The sequence below is a fragment of the Stegostoma tigrinum genome, chromosome 18 (assembly GCF_030684315.1).
Source record: "Stegostoma tigrinum isolate sSteTig4 chromosome 18, sSteTig4.hap1, whole genome shotgun sequence".
Taxonomy (NCBI): Eukaryota; Metazoa; Chordata; class Chondrichthyes; order Orectolobiformes; family Stegostomatidae; genus Stegostoma; species Stegostoma tigrinum.
This window is the reverse complement of record NC_081371.1, coordinates 11,640,778-11,656,711: the sequence shown is the minus strand read 5'-3', so window position 1 is coordinate 11,656,711 and position 15,934 is coordinate 11,640,778. Positions and strand designations below refer to the sequence as shown.

General features: G+C 38.2%; 1 protein-coding gene across 7 annotated transcripts in view; it reads left to right on the top strand.

Annotated features, from left to right (window-relative positions):
* Nucleotides 1-15,934, top strand: part of fam3c (FAM3 metabolism regulating signaling molecule C) — a 42,195-nt gene that overhangs the window by 19,916 nt on the left and 6,345 nt on the right. For 6 of the 7 annotated variants that reach the window (XM_048548658.2, XM_059652320.1, XM_059652322.1 and 3 more), the window contains 6 exons: nt 516-571; nt 6,677-6,781; nt 8,813-8,842; nt 11,050-11,173; nt 14,575-14,633; nt 15,101-15,151. In XM_048548658.2, coding sequence (XP_048404615.1) covers nt 559-571; nt 6,677-6,781; nt 8,813-8,842; nt 11,050-11,173; nt 14,575-14,633; nt 15,101-15,151 — 382 coding nt within the window. In that variant the 5' untranslated portion in view covers nt 516-558. The remainder of the gene's footprint in view (nt 1-515; nt 572-6,676; nt 6,782-8,812; nt 8,843-11,049; nt 11,174-14,574; nt 14,634-15,100; nt 15,152-15,934) is intronic. The other variant, XM_048548659.2, reaches the window with a different exon arrangement.

The following is a 15,934-nucleotide window of genomic DNA, read 5'->3' as shown; positions in this document are numbered from 1 at the left end:
CAGCCACCTAATCCAGGGTTGCTGAAACACACGTTTTGGGTGTGTGTTCTTTACATCTTTTGCGGTTCCAACAGTTGGCAAATAAAACCTGATTGGCTAATCACTGTAGAAAATCAAGTGCTATGGAGTTAAGGCAGAGATGAGATCATCAATGATGATCAAATTGCAGACCAGACTCGAGAGGCTGAATCGCCTTTCCTGCTCGTAGTCCTGATGTATGAGACTCAGTACCACTTCATACCTTACACCTGTGAAATACCACAAAAACGTTTTTTGTGTTCTTTAATCATTACTTTCACTTGACCTTTCTCAGCCTTGGTTGAGCCTTGTACTTCAAATTCTTTAACTTTGTTTTGAAGTTTCTGTTGAGGAGATGTACCTTGTTAACAATTACACATTACAAATACAGATTTAGAGTAGTTCTATTGGAATGATATTTTGAACTGTCAATATTTTGATTTTGTTTTTGTTGAAAAACATTTTCTACTTTTGCAATCAAATTTTTTCTTTTATAGACATTTCAGCTGAAGATCAGATCATAAAACTCAAGTTGGAGCAATGAGGTTATCAGGTAAGAAATAAAATCCAGAATTTGCTACATTGAATATCGTTTGCCCATCAGTGTTTGTTTGCATTGCAGTAATGTTGAGCAGTGTGGTGACTATCTGAAATTGAGTTTGGCATGCCATAGAATTACCCATCAGTACATAAATTTGGTTTTTTTTAGCCTGCAATTTGATTATTATACAGGTGACTTCTGTGAAAAATATTTTAAACAAATTATGCGTGTGCTTTAAATGTGTAAAAGACACAACATGTAGAGTGGTCTAATAATAACCTGTATTGTAATGCTTGTGGGGAGACTTATTATCTAAAGATTCTAAAGTTGAGTGTTCTAGATCCCACTGCAAATATCCTTGTCTTCAAGCATGCATATGTTAATCAGGATGGAAGTTTGAAAATTTGTTTTCAGAATTACATGGAATAACGAACTTGACGCAAGTTCATTGTATATACCAAGCCACTAAAGTTATTACTATTACTATTGCAAAGTTACCAAGATTGCCACATGAATGACTGACATGTATAGGGAGGAATTACACCGTACTGTCCCAGCAACAGCCTTGGAAGAGACGATGGGCACCTGATGGGTGATTGTAGCAATCACCATTATTTTGTGATAACTTTGTCCTAATTTTGGGTGTAGATTATTGTAAATTTGCACTCTTGAGAATGAGCCAGCTTTTAGGGTATGTTTTATTGTTCTGACCCCATCCTATTTTCACAATGATACAATTACAGTATGTAATTAATCCACTCCAGGGATGAGCTTTTTGGTTGACTGAAATAATTAAGCTATTTCAAAATTAGAACTTATTTGTTTTAGCATGTAAATCTGTAATATTTCTTAGCATGTGTGAAGTCCTTGAGCACCTGTAAGTTCCTGTTAATTCCTATGTTGAGCCTGAGAGAGATGGGAAGCAGGCATTTTAGGAAGGAAATTATGATCCTCTTTCTGAGATGAAAACATTGTTAAAGTTTAATTTCTTACTGTTTATTTTCTATCAAAATCATGCACCAAAGGGGCAAACCATTAGTACTTCCAGAGCAATCAGGAATGGGCATTAAATGATGGTCTAGCTAATGATACCCACATTCTATGCACAAATGGAAACCAGTCTGTTTGCTAGCCTAATAAGCCTAAGTCCTTTCTGTCTTACCTCAGAGCTTGGATCTTTTATTAGGAAGAATCATTCTTGGGAGTCTTTGCTGCACTGACTCCATATTACTTATCTGCCAGGGACAAGAAACAGGGATATTTCGCAACTGTGGTGTAAATTAGTCTGATCACATATCCTGTGACTCTTGTTCTATTTTTGACCATTCATTACATATTACAGACTGGGAACAGTGTCTATGGCATTGTTTATTTTCTGCACAAGCATTTGTCTACCTGTTCTATGTCCCTTTGTTTCTGTTTCCTTTAACCACCAGCCATCTAATCTGTTGTTAAAAGTTGACAGCTTTTCTTATTCACTCTGGTAGAGCCTCAAAAGTATTTAAAAAAGAGGAAAAAAATCTCTTCCTTTTCCTAAGTGTGTCTCATTTCATTTGGAAGTCTTCATAAATGCTCAAATGGTCTATCTATTCCATCATTGAATGAAACCCTCAATTTTACAATTTTTTTTCTTTGCTGGTGCGATGAAATACAAATACAACAAAACTGCCACAGCATTCTTCCAATATGTGGAACCTGAAACTGGACCCAGCCTGATAACTCAGTTCGGCAGATATTTTAGTTGGTTGCTGATTCACCAACGCCTGAAAATTCCTCCTCGATTTTCGGAGCTACACCAGTCTGTTTCTTAGTGGCTCTTTGAATGCAGAAATAGAATAAAGAATTAAAAACTGCAAAAAAATTGAAAGAAAAGTAGAAAAAGTAAAAGAGCTGTGACTAAATACTCTTATCCAAAATGAGACCAACAGTTATTCTTCTAAATAGAATTGTTATTCTGTTAGGGATAGTGGGAACTGCACATGCTGGAGAATCCAAGATAATAAAGTGTGGAGCTGGATGAACACAGCACCTCCCAGTCACGAACCATTTCAACTCCACCTCCTATTCCTTAGACGGCGTGTCCATTCTGGGCCTCCTGCAGTGCCACAATAATGCTTCCTGAAGGTTGCAGGAACAGCAATTCATATTCCGCTTGGGAACCCTGCAGCCCAATGGTATCAATGTGGATTTCACAAGCTTCAAAATCATCCCCCCCCCCATCCCCATGCATCCCAAAACCAGCCCAGCTCGCCCCCGCCTCCCTAACCTGTTCTTCGTCTCACCTATCCGCTCCTCCCACCTCAAGCTGCACCTCTATTTCCTACCTACTAACCTCATCCTGTCCCCTTGACCTGTCTGTCCTCCCCGGACTGTCCTATCCCCTCCCTACCTCCCCGCCTACACTCTCCTCTACTGGCTCCATTCCCGCCCCTTTAACTTGTCTGTCTCTGCTCCGCCTGCCATCGATCCGCCTCCTCCTCTCTCCCTATTTATTTCAGAATCCTCTCCTCCTCCCCCTTTTCTCATGAAGGGTCTTGGCCTGAAACGTCAGCTTTTGTTCTCCTAAGATGCTGCCTGACCTGCTGTGTTCATCCAGCTCCACACTTTGTTACCTTGTTATTATGTTTGCAGGTTCAGGAATATTTTTTTGTGGTTGAAAAATGTATTCAATTTATGGTGCTAATCATTTGCTATTAGTTCTCTGCTGAATGCTTTACGAAGTGGGAATGCAAAACTCTTAAAACTTCATGAAGCAATGCAAGTTCTTTTGTAAGAGTGTCTATAAGACAGAGTGACACTAAGCCACAATATGTCAGCTACATCACCGAACGTTTGGAGGAAGTTTGTCTTAAATGGAAGAGTGAGATTGAAAGGCAGAAAGGTGTGGGGAGTGAATTTCAGTGGTTGGGTTCTAGACAGATAAAAGCACAGTTACCAATTACAGCCAACTTTTGTTTGGCAATGCACAAGAGGCTCAGACATAGCTAAAGGTTGTGGGGTTTGAGCAAAATACATAGGGAGAGGCAAGTCCCTACAGGGATTTGGAAACAAGGATGAGAATTTTGAAATTATGCTTGCTTTATATCTTATAAGCAACTGAGAACGGCATGCATTTAAGTCACTGCAAGTCCCTGCCTAAAAGCTCGATGGATCTACACTGAGTCAAGGAATCAGTTCACCACTGTTCTTGAAGGCATTTTATGGATGAGCGATAAATGCTGACCTTGATGTAGGAGTCTGCATTGAATGAACAAATTGGAAAAGAAATTCCAAGGTTCCTTGGAAACTGTAGTTAGTTGTAACTAATTTAGTGTGAGATGTGGATTCATTTGTGAGTTGTTGTTAAATCAACAGTTATTTATTATTGGGGATGTTTTATCAAGCTCACTCTTAAAAATATAATTTCAATCCTTTTTTTTCAAACACAGCATCTATAAGGATGGCTAAAAAGGAAGTTACAATAAACCAGAGAATGAAAATATACACTTAAAATGCAAAATTCAAATGACTACTGAAAAACTGCTGCTGTTCATTTTTAAAATTGTTCCAGTATTATATGCAAAACCCTCAGAATCCTATTCATTTAGTATGTTCAATTGTTTATGCTCGTGCTTCAGACTTGTTCTTGATTGTATAATGGATCACTTTCGTGAGACATTTAAATAACAGAAATGCAACTAAAGAATTTTCTGTACCTGTAGTGCTTTGCGATCGTATTTGGTTCAACTTGGAGTTCTGATAGGCAAGTGGCTCATTGCTTAAATAGAAAGTGTGTTCAGGCAGGCTTTCACTGGCAACAACAATGTAACAGGTGGTTATGAATTTGACATTTTACCACACGAATTGGTTGGTAAATGAGTCAGGTTCCCAGCTTTCCTGAAATTGAGGATCCCCTCTTGAGTCCCTTCGCCAACTTCTAGGGAGATTATGATCTCAGTCGGGCACAGAACTACTGCCCTGTCTCCTCTCCTCTCCTCTCCTCTCCTACTGACCAGCAAACACATGCATGCACCGCTTCAGGTTCAGGGGTGTGATGGTTTAGGATTCCATGCAGTGCAAGAACTTCAGCAATCAGTATCAGCGTGAGCTGCTACTTGTCAATCAAAACCCCAGTGTGGTCTAGGTCTCCTTGCATGCGGACACAGCCTGTTTCGGTATCTGAGGAGTTGTAACAGGTGCTGATCATCGACAAACATCCCCATTTCTGATCTGCCTTTGGAAGAGAGATTATTGAACCAACTGGAGATAGTTGGGCATAGTACACTACGTTGAGGAGCTTCTGCAGTGCTGTGGAGGAATGGAAGTAAAGAATGATCAACTATAGCTAAAGTTGTTTCTTCTGGGGCTCTTCCGTAAGTCCCTTTGTGGCTGATAAGCCTGATTCTGGAGCCTCATCTCTGACCATATATTTAGCATGTGTTGCCAGGGGCTGTTGTCAAGAAATTGTGTTCTGTCATGCACAAGGTTCCTCCAAGTTGTTTTGTTCTGAATGAGGGTCTCCCATATGCTGACATCTATATTGCATTTCTTGAAGGAAACTTTTAGATAGATTTTAAAATTCTTCCTGTCTTCCTCACATTTGAACGCCTTGAGCTGAGCTAAAATGATTTGCTTTGGTAGTCGTTCCTGAGGCATCCTAAGCACATGGCCAACCCAGTGGAGCTGGTTTTGGATGATTATGGCCCCAGTGCTGCTACTGTTAGCTGCTTCAAAGACACTGATGTTAGTACAACCATTCTCCCAGCTGATGCAGAGAATCCATCTCAAACAAAATTGATGGTACTTCTCAGGAGTCTTGAGGTGGTGTCTGTCAGTAGTCCAGGTTTTAGAGGCACACAGAAGAGTCAGAAGAATGACTGACTGCCCTGTACACTAGGAATTTGATATCAGCTTGGATATCATGGTTGTTGACACTTTCATTCTTGGGTATCTAAAGGTGGAACCCACAGATTGGATGTGATGTTAAATCTCGGAATAAATGTCAGCTTTAGATGAGAATCTTCCCAGGTGAGGAAGTGTTCTGCATTTGGGAGAATTTCTGAGTTGATCTTAATGCCCGGGTGGATTCAAACTTGACCTAGAATGGTTTGGTAAAGGATTTGAGGCTGAGACCAATTCTTCAGTATGCTTCCACGGAGGCATTAAGTAAGGCTTGAAGATTCTTTTCCAAGAAAGCAGAGATGACATTGTCATCTGCAGACTGAATTGCCACAAGTGAGGTCGGTGTCATTTTCTTAGTAGCTTTCAATTAGTTGAGATTGAAAACTTCTCAATCAATCCTCTAGACAATGCCCACAAACACTGGGAGCCTTGTTCTTGACAAAATGAAGAATGGTGGCAATGAAGATGGAGAGAAGGATGGCAGTGATGTCATGCTTGTGAATAAACAGTGGTAGCTCATTAGCTTTCTGAGCCCACAATTGGCTCTGATTTCCTTAGTTGTTCTTTGTAACTCTACCTTTTGCTATTTGATGAGTTCTCTTTGCCTCACCGATGATGTTCTACTAAGAACAGAGAGAATTTTCTCTTGTTGACAAGGTATTGGATGATGTGGACACTTGTCGAAAGAGCCTTGGTGTTTCCTGGTCTTGTAATCAATGGTTTATTCACAGCATGCGATGGAGGCTGTCTTTAGCTCTTTCCAGATTTCATTTGCTCCATTAAAATGAAAATTTTGGTGAAAACATGGTTGGAAGTTTGTCTTTTTGGCCATATCACTTGAATGGATTTGAAAAAAGCAAAAGCAAAGCTGATTTTAATACCGATATGCAAGAATGTTACTGAATTTGAAATTACTGCCATTAGACCTGAGAAGACCATTCAGGTGGTCATTTAATTCCAACAGTTTCGTATTATGTTTGTGAGCAGTGTGCAAATGAGTTTTTTTCTGGATCTCTTTCGGTATTATTCATACATTTCTGATTGAAATGCTTTGATCATGTTTCACAGCATCTCAATTGTGGCAAGATCATGAGCACGCCCAAAGGCCATATTTTCAATGATGCTGCGGTTGTGTAATGTGTTTTAAAATGTTGCAATTTAGTCAGCTTGATTTTGACTTTACTTGAGGATCCTACAACTGAATTACAAATTGAAAGTGTTTTCTTTATTTTTCAGGTTCCATAAAGTTTATGGTAGCTGGTATTGTGTTTTTGCTTGTGGGTTATTTCACACTGCAAATATTTGAAATCAAAATAGATGCAAATTTGGGAGCAATACTTGGTAAGTATTATTTTTTATGCGCGCTCATGCACATGCGCACACACGGAAGTGTTGCAATTCCAGTGTTCAGATCCCAGACAAGACTCCAAATTAGGTTCTGGCTTTTGATTAAAACCTAAATTCAATCAGACCTATTCAGAGACCAGTATTTTTTCTATTGTTTAAAGTCAATGTAATTTGAAATTCCGATTACTTACTAAAAGAAATATGCTGCAGGATTCTAGCTTTTTAGTCAGACTAAATGTGGTGTATAAAAATCAGCAAAGCCAGCAATCTATAACATCTGTTTTCTACATTAGATAGTCATGAATTAATAGGCAATGCGTGGTTGAACACACTAAACTGTATATTAGATGGCAAATGCAACCAAGACACATCCTACGTATTTCTCACCAAACCATTCAAAAACTGGTGGACAGAGTCACAAAATTTCTTCATAATTATGTGTCCCTCATGAAGGTTTTTACTATTCTCTTTGAAAGAAGAAGCCTATTGATTTTCCTCAAAACCCACCCTAACTTAGATTGCCTTGATAACTGGTCATGACCTTATTGACCAATCTTCTCCTGTTCCAGCATCCTGCTTTATTTGTGTGGCTGTGGTCCAATACCTGATCACTGGGGCATAATTCCAGCTCTCTAGCTGATGGCTTCCTTTCAAATCCACTGAACTGATAGGCACCCTATGGTTCCACTGAGCCCAGGTTGCTCATACAGCTACCAAATGGCTTCCCTGATCTCAACAATAAAGATGCAGCCAGTGGCAGCACTACAGCTGCATAGAGCCTTTTCTCTGCTATTGCTTGATTTTGCTTGTTTTCTTAATTGTTGTTCACTGATTCTCAAACTGTTTCTTATGGCCTAGTTAAAACTTTCCAACAGCATCTTGATCCTGTTGTAGAAAGAATCAAACGTAGCAACTGTAGATTACTCCAACGTTTTCCATGTTACAATCTCTAACAAGCTGTCATTATTCACAGCTGCTAAGTTGAAGAACACAGATGCAAAGATTGATTTTTAATCAGCGTAAAATGGGGTGTGAAGTTTTGAACAGAATGTGGAAGTAGTAAATTGGTTTCACTGAAAGTGTAAAACTCTTAAACTGGAAGTCAGTTGTAAGATGAAATTGCACGTGCTGCTGAGTGTTTACTTGTGAATTCAGCCTTGACAATGATTACATTTTTGCTTTTTCTTTAGATAAGTGTTTAGGTAAGTTTGCCTCCTTTTCATTTCCCCTTTCCGTACCATTATCTGAAAAGGAAATATACAAGGCTAAGGGATGAAGACGGGAATGGCACACTGCAGGTTGAGAGCCAGTGCTGGCACGACTGGCCTAACAGCTTTGGTTGTGGCTGGCAACCTCGACAGGTTAACAGTTTAATTACTCAAGTCCAGTGAACTGTAGAATCCTCTGCAAGCAATTGCTTCCAGACATTAGAGATCAGGCAGAGACTCATCCCTGTAATGTTAATCTCCCTTCCTCCCTAATCCCTATGGTCAAAATATTACATGCAACATTGTTTTATTTGTTTACTGAACATTAAACCAGAATCTATTGCTCATTCCCAGTTGTCTTTGAGCAAGTGTGTTCAGTTGTCTTTTTGAAATGCTGCAGCCTTACGGGGTGTAGATACACCCAGAACACTATTTGGAAGGGTTTATAATTGGCAGAGTTGGAAAGCCTGTCATTTTAAGCAGAGACCACATATACTTCTGAGTTTGGTTGACTCTGGTTTGAAATTGCATATCACCTGTAACTTAGAAGTGGAAGAAAATAGTGAGAACAATAATAGTAGACTTTAGCTGCATCATGTTTTTTTCACATTATTGGGCATCCAAAATTTTTGCAGGTGTAAGGACCTCTTGTTGTAAAGCTTCATTCCAAATTGATAGAAACTTTGATTAAAAATGATTTGAATAAACAATTTAAAATATTTAGAATCAAATTTCAAAATGTAAGCTTATAGAACATATCTTCATAATAGTAAACTAATCATATAGCTAACAACCATTTAATTTTTTAATTTTGTAGCCAGATCACAAGCTGAAGTAGAAGTAAAACGTAAGTTTCCACTTCAAAATAATGCTAATAAATGACAGAAAAATGAAAACTTGCAACAGCAAATTGCTTATCTCAGAATGAAAATGTGAATTTGATTCAGTTATCTAATGCTGCGCCTTAAGTTGTGTGTGTATTAGGAAAGCTTTTCTGGAGTGTTCTGCAGCAGCCTTAATGCTTTACTTGAATCCAGCTTGCAGCGCAAATGAAGTACATTGATCTATACTGCACATACTAATTCAGTTCTCAATTGGCTTACTTCCTTTCAAAGCATGTAACCATGCATGTGCCTTTAAAGTGTTGTGGTATTAAGTGATCGTGCAGGTTCAAAAGTAACAGAATTCCCTGTTACAGAAAGGTGGAATTTTTCGAATAGAAAGATTGAACTTTGTCACTTCAATATGTGGCCTGCAATGACTTGACTTAAAGCACAGGATTTCATCAGTTTACAAATATCTGACTGATGAAAGCTTGCACTTTTGAATGCAATCCCATACAGGGGTGTAATGTTAAACATCTGAAAAACGAAAGTTTCTTGTACTTAGAAATGACAATTTTGTATTGTCCTGCATTGTGTTCTAACTTGTGAATGGCCTCAAGAATGGAATCCATTTGCAATCTGGGGACTACCTGTATAGGGCCTTTCATCATCCACCTCGACAATGCTGCATTAACAGCTCCATGTTGCCAAGAGACTTTTTGAGCTGAGATTTGTTTCTTCAATCTTAAATGACCTTGGGTAGCCGTACAATGTGTAAAGCTACTAATCTACAACTCCCGGTCCACACTCCTCAATTACCCAACAACTCCATCCTTTCTTTTTTCAGTGTTGCTTCCCTTGCAAGCACAGTAGATTTAGCAATAGTCCTCTGGCTTCACTGTTCAAGCCCCAAACACACCTTCAAGGTCAAACTGTAATTTGTATATTTTTAACTTACTATACTGTATTTGGGAAGATGTTGACCATATTGGTAGACAATCTGGACACCCAGGTAATGTTCTGGGTACCTGGGTTTAAATCCCACTGTGGCAGATTTTGAAGTTTGAATCCAATAAAATCTGGAATTAAGAGTCCAGTAGTGACCATGAAACTATTGCTGATTAATGGAAAAATCACATCTGGTTCACAAATGTCCTTCAGGGAAGGAAACTGGTCTACATGTGACTCCAGCCACAGCAATGTGGTCGATTGGGCAGTTAGGGTTGGGAAATAAATGTTGACCTAGTCAATGGCGCCCACATCCCATGAATGAATTTTTTTTTAAAAAATCGGTCCTTGTGATACAGTCTGTAGACGTTAGCAAGACCGAATGTGGATTGAGTGACGACCTTGCGGAACGCCCTCCATACAGTCGACAAGCATGCCCCTGAGTTTCTGGTTCCTGACCATTTAGATTATTCCTTTGCTTTCATGCTGACATCTCTGTCCTCAAATTAGTATTGCAGTGAATCTCATTGTAAGATTGAGGAGTAGAACATTATCTTTTGATTAGGCATTTTGACATCCATCTGAACTTGGCATTGAGTTCACCAATTAGGATGATATTCACTGACCTCATATTGTTTCCCAATTTTCCCTTGCCAGCTTTATTTTGTTTTCTTTGCTTTGCTTTTTGCACAGCAACCATTCATTATTCTGCTGTTCACAACTTCTGGACACATTTTTGACTCTTGTCCCATTACTAATTCCTTTAACTCCGCCTGCCTATTATTTGGTGATTGAATGCTTCCAATCAACTCCACTCACTAACAGCTCCCCCCCACCCCCAAACCTGTCCTCAACAATGCCATTTCTGAATTTTCCTTTTTGTCCTTTTTCAACCTTAGGCTATTTGACATGTTGAAAGTGCATTGCATTTTTAATTTTCCCCAGTTTGGATAATGTGTCGCTGACCTGAAAATATGTCTGTATCTGTCCAAAGAACTGATTTTTGATTCTGTTATTTCCAGCATTTTCTTGTTTTCACTACTGATTTTCTGCAAAAGTAGTACTTCATTCTTGTAACTTGTAAAGCTAAGTTTATGACCAAATCTACTTGGCTTCTATCTTAGTTGAATGGCTTTGTGATGGAGAAAGGAATGAAAAACATATAATCCTTGATTGCAAATCAGTCACTTTCTTTGCTTTATTATAATCTGATAATTTGGTCATTTGTGTTTGTGGATAAGAAAGCCTTGTTTTTTAAACTGTTTTTAAAATTTTGTCACAGCAACGAAGCCACCAAAGTACAAATGTGGTCTTGCAAAGCCCTGCCCTGAGAAGCATTTTGCATTTAAAATGGCAAGTGGAGCAGCAAATGTTGTTGGACCCAAAATCTGTGTTGAAGACAAAATGTAAGCCTTGATTTACTTCTGCTCTGGAATTGCACTGAAGATGTGTTTCAATGTTTTGTACCTTTTGAAGTTTAGTCTATTAAGTCATTCTCTTGTCCATTCATTTTCATTCCTGTGATATCAAGCTGTTGTGCAGCCTTGGCGCTAGAGTGTAGATTATATAAATTCAGCCCTTTATTCATAGATACAATGAAGATTGAAGGACAATCTGATACAGGTAGTCAAATTGTTAAAATAATTCAATTGAATAGATACAGTTGAAAAGTTTTTATTTTATGAGAATCAAGAATGAGGATTATAAAATTGGAGCTTGACCATTTGTGATTGAGATCAGGAAGTATTCTGACAAAAGATAGTGGAAATATGGAATTCTGTCTCTCAAAAGACTCTGAATGGTGGCACAAATAGTGCTTAAGCCTAAAACTGTTGAGCTTTTAAAAAAGTGTTATGAAGAGATATTGAGCCAAGATAGGTAAACAATTGAGATGACCATACAATTAGTTTACGGGTGATTGTAAAAACAGCTGAATGGACTCCTTTCATTTGTCCTTTGGGAATTAGGCACTTAAATGGCAGTTAAGAAAGTGTAGAGCTGGATGAACACAGCAGGCCAAGCAGCATCTTAGGAGCACAAAAGCTGATGTTTTGGGCCTAGACCCTTCATCAGAAAAGGCAGTTGTTTGGCTTAACGGTTTCTTTTAATTCCTGGTATTAACAACTTGATAGCCTATTTCTTGATTAGCCACCCAACTGATCTTTTGAAGGTTCTTGGCTTTACGTGACACTAGACCTGTGAGTCTGACAACGGTGGTGGGTAGGTTCTTTGAGGCAATCCTGAAAGGTAGGATCTATGTGCATTTGGAAAGGCAAGAAATAATTACGGAGAATCAGTATGGTTTTGTTGGAGAGCAATCATGTCTGTCAGCTTGATTGAGTTTTTTGAGGTAGTAACCAAGAAAATTGACAGCAGAGCAGTAATCGTTGATTACTTGGACTTTAGTAAAGTCTTTGACAGCGTTTCTCATTGTAGACTAATTAGTAAATTTCGATCATGTGGGATTCATCGTGAGCTTGCCAGTTGATACAAACTTGGCTTAACAGCAGGAGGTCTAGAGTTAGTTTTTTTTTGGATAGGTCTGTGACCAGTGGTGTTCCACAAGAAACGGTGCTGGGTCCACTTTTCTTTGTCATTTATATAAATAATTTACATGAGAATATAGAAGGAATTGTTGGTAAGTTTGAAGATGACACCAAGATTGGTGGTATAGGGGACAGTGAAGAACGTTATTGAAAATTGCAAACAGATCTTTATGAATTGGGTCAATGGGCTGAAGAGTGGCAGGTGGAGTTTAATTTGGATAAATGTGAAGTATTGCATTTTGACACCACAAACAAGGGCAGGATCTATACAATTAAAAGTAGGGTCTTGGGAAGTGTTGTAGAACAGAGACCCAGGCATTCAGGTACATAAGTCTTTCAAGTTTGCATCATGTAGTCAGGGTGGTTAGTTTGGCATTTAGCACACTTGCATTCATTGTTTAGACCATCTAAGTGCAGGAGTTGGGATGTTATGTTGAGGTTGTACAGGACATTGCCTCTTCTGGAGTAGTGTGTCCCATTTTGGATGCCCTGTTATAAGAAGGATATTATTAAACTGGAGAAAGTTCAGAATAGATTTACCAGGATTTTGCTGGGAATAGAGGGTTTGGGTTATAAGGAGATGGTGGATAAGATGGGATGTTTTTCACTGGAACGTAGGCGGTTGAGGATTGGCCTTATAGAGGCTTATAAAATCATAAGGGGTATAAATAAGGTGAATAGCAGATGTCTTTTCCCTGGAGTGAGGTATTTCAAGACAAGGGGCATATTTTAAGGTGAGAGGAGAAAAATTTTTAGGAAAGTCATGAAGGACATTTTCTTTTTTAAAACATAGTGGTTTGTGCGTGGAATGAGCTTCCAGAGGAATTGGTGGATGCAAGTAGTTATTCAAATTTTTTTTAAAAAGTTATAAGTACATGAATGAGAAATGTTTTTTGAGTTATGTGGGCCAAGCGTGGGCAGTTGGGACCGGTTTAGTTTGTGATTATGTTCGGCATGGACCTGTTAGACTAAAGGGTCTGTTTCTGTGCTGTATGATTCTATGACTCTGTAACCTCTTCATGGTTCTATCCAAACACTTTTTTGTTCTGGAGCTTTCAACTAAAGCCCTTACACTGAATTAAGCTATTTCCTAACATTTCAGAACTCTCTCTTGGAGAAAGTGTTTTATACATCAACATTCTGAGGAAGGGTCACCGGACCCGAAACGTTAACTGTTTTCTCCTCCACAGATGCTGCCAGACCTGCTGAGCTTTTCCAGCAACTTTGTTTTTGTTCCTGATTTACAGCACCCACAGTTCTTTTGGTTCTTAACTTCTTTGAGGGCTCCTGTGAACTGAAGAAGCTAACAAGCTTTTACTTCTAAGCAGAAACAAATCCTGATCTTCTAACTGAATGCAAGCTTATGCGCTTCAATGTTTACTCTGTCCACTCAAAACTCAGCATGCAAACAAATTTCCATTATTACCCCAGGAAGTGTGTCTCTCACTGGTTCAAAAAAAAGGCTCCAGAAATACTGACATTAATAATTCAAACCCGTCATACACACGGATCGAAACTATATGACACTCGTTATATACAAAAATATATATATATAATTTTCCTAGAATTTGCCCAGCGCGGCATCTGGTTCTTGAGCATTCTTGGCACTGCAAAGCTAAGGATTTGTTTGATCCACAGTACCAATATTTGTCATCTTGAGAAGCAAAATGCCTCTTTGGGAGGAAGCAGGGCTAAAAGTAATTTTGTTGCGATAGTAATCAAAATTAAATTCAGTGATGAGAGTGATAGGTAAGTGTAAAATACGTGTCTTTGAAGGATAAACTTTATAAATGATCAATTATCGTAAGTAAAATACTGCTTCTGATACATCATTTTCAGGTAAAATTTAATCATTGCCATTTAAATGCAAAAGAATGTCTGTCAGAACATTATGGAACCAGTTTCTGCTCTATTCTTCATTTTGACCACGGTGTGTCAGACAGTGCTATGCTGGTGTTTTACTGAATGACACTTGTGCTACGGATGTGACAGTAGACTGGTTGATTCACGTGCACTTTCAGAACAAACCAAGAACACTACTCACCATGCAAAATGATGAGCTCAGGTTGAGCAGAAAGATTCATTAAAGTTGAAGCATATATTGAAACATAATCTACCTAAACAAAAACAAAAATTCTAGGACTAGTGATATGTCAACACAATACCTGCAAGTCCCCTTTATTACCTGTGAGCCTTCAGAACTGGAGCAAACATGAAAACAAATCTTTACAAATCTGATAAAATTGTTCATTATGTTCCAGAATAATGAGTGGTGTTAAAAATAATGTTGGTCGGGGAATGAATATTGCTACAATAGATGGTAAGTGAACTTACCCAGTTTGATCAATTTCTTCATTAGTTATTAAAATTACTTCATTCAGAATATCTTTTTTCTGTTATATTTGTGAGTTGGATAGCTCAATCTATTTGCTTTCAGGAAATTTGCTTCCTTTATCTGCTTGTTTTTTTCATTTTGGTTACATTTCAAACTTTGTGTATAACTCAGCTGTATATAAACAGTGATTCATAATTGTTTAATATTATTCACAACTTACAGATTTTCTAAAAGATCAAGGGCGGAATGTTTAGCTGGAGAAGGAATATCAACGTTTTTTGTCTTGTTAAAAAATGTTTTGTTTCAATTAGATCTTTTTCTATTTATTAACATGGCCATTTTTGACATTATGATCAAGTACAGTTTGTGTCTCTTTGTTCATTTTTCTCTTGAACTTTTCTATATTGCTTTAGTACCTTATGATTTCACACCTTTTTTGTGGTTGTCCACAGGCAAACTCGGTAACGTATTGGAAACTAAAGTTTTTGACCTGTGGAGTGGAGGTACGCAGTTTACGTTTTGCACTTTTTAAAAGCGTTCTCTTTCCTTATTGAAGATCAGTCCTCAACTCTAGATATTCACGTGAAATGATCCAGTGTATATAAACTAGTCTGTTCAAAGAAGTACCAAGGATCACTCATTAAAATGGCAAATAAGGCCATAAAACTGAGGAACTGAAGTGGGCCACTTAACCCATTCAATCTGATCCGTCACTCAATGAAATAATAACTGATATAATCTTCAATTCCACCTTACTGCCTTTTCCCTATAACCCTGTATCCCCTTACTGATTAAAAATATGTCTCAGCCGTGAATATACTTAAAGGTAGCTATAGTAGTAAAGATTGCGGAAACTGACAGTTTGGTTGTTCAAGTTTCGAGCAATTCCTGTAAACCAGACTGCTGATTGTAGAACTGGACAAGTTCTAGTGTGATGGCTGCTTGTTCCCACGCTGGTGAGTTTTTGTACATTTTTTAAATGCATTGTTGCATGTCATACATGTTTAGCTTCCATATGTGATCTCATATTGTTGCAATCTGGTCCAGTAACATTGAAGGAAGAAATCTGAATGTCCTGCAATTAAATGGCAGAACTGTGCCACCAAGGTTTCAGGCTTTTAAATAAAACCACACTTTTAAAAATTAATGTATTATTAAGTTAGTACTGTAGACTGTAATGATGAATATTGTAAACACAGTTTTACAAATTACTTCTCCGATATTAGAATTAGCTCATGAGCTAGAGAATCCAGTAAGTTAACTGAGTCAGCGCTAATCTAGGTTCT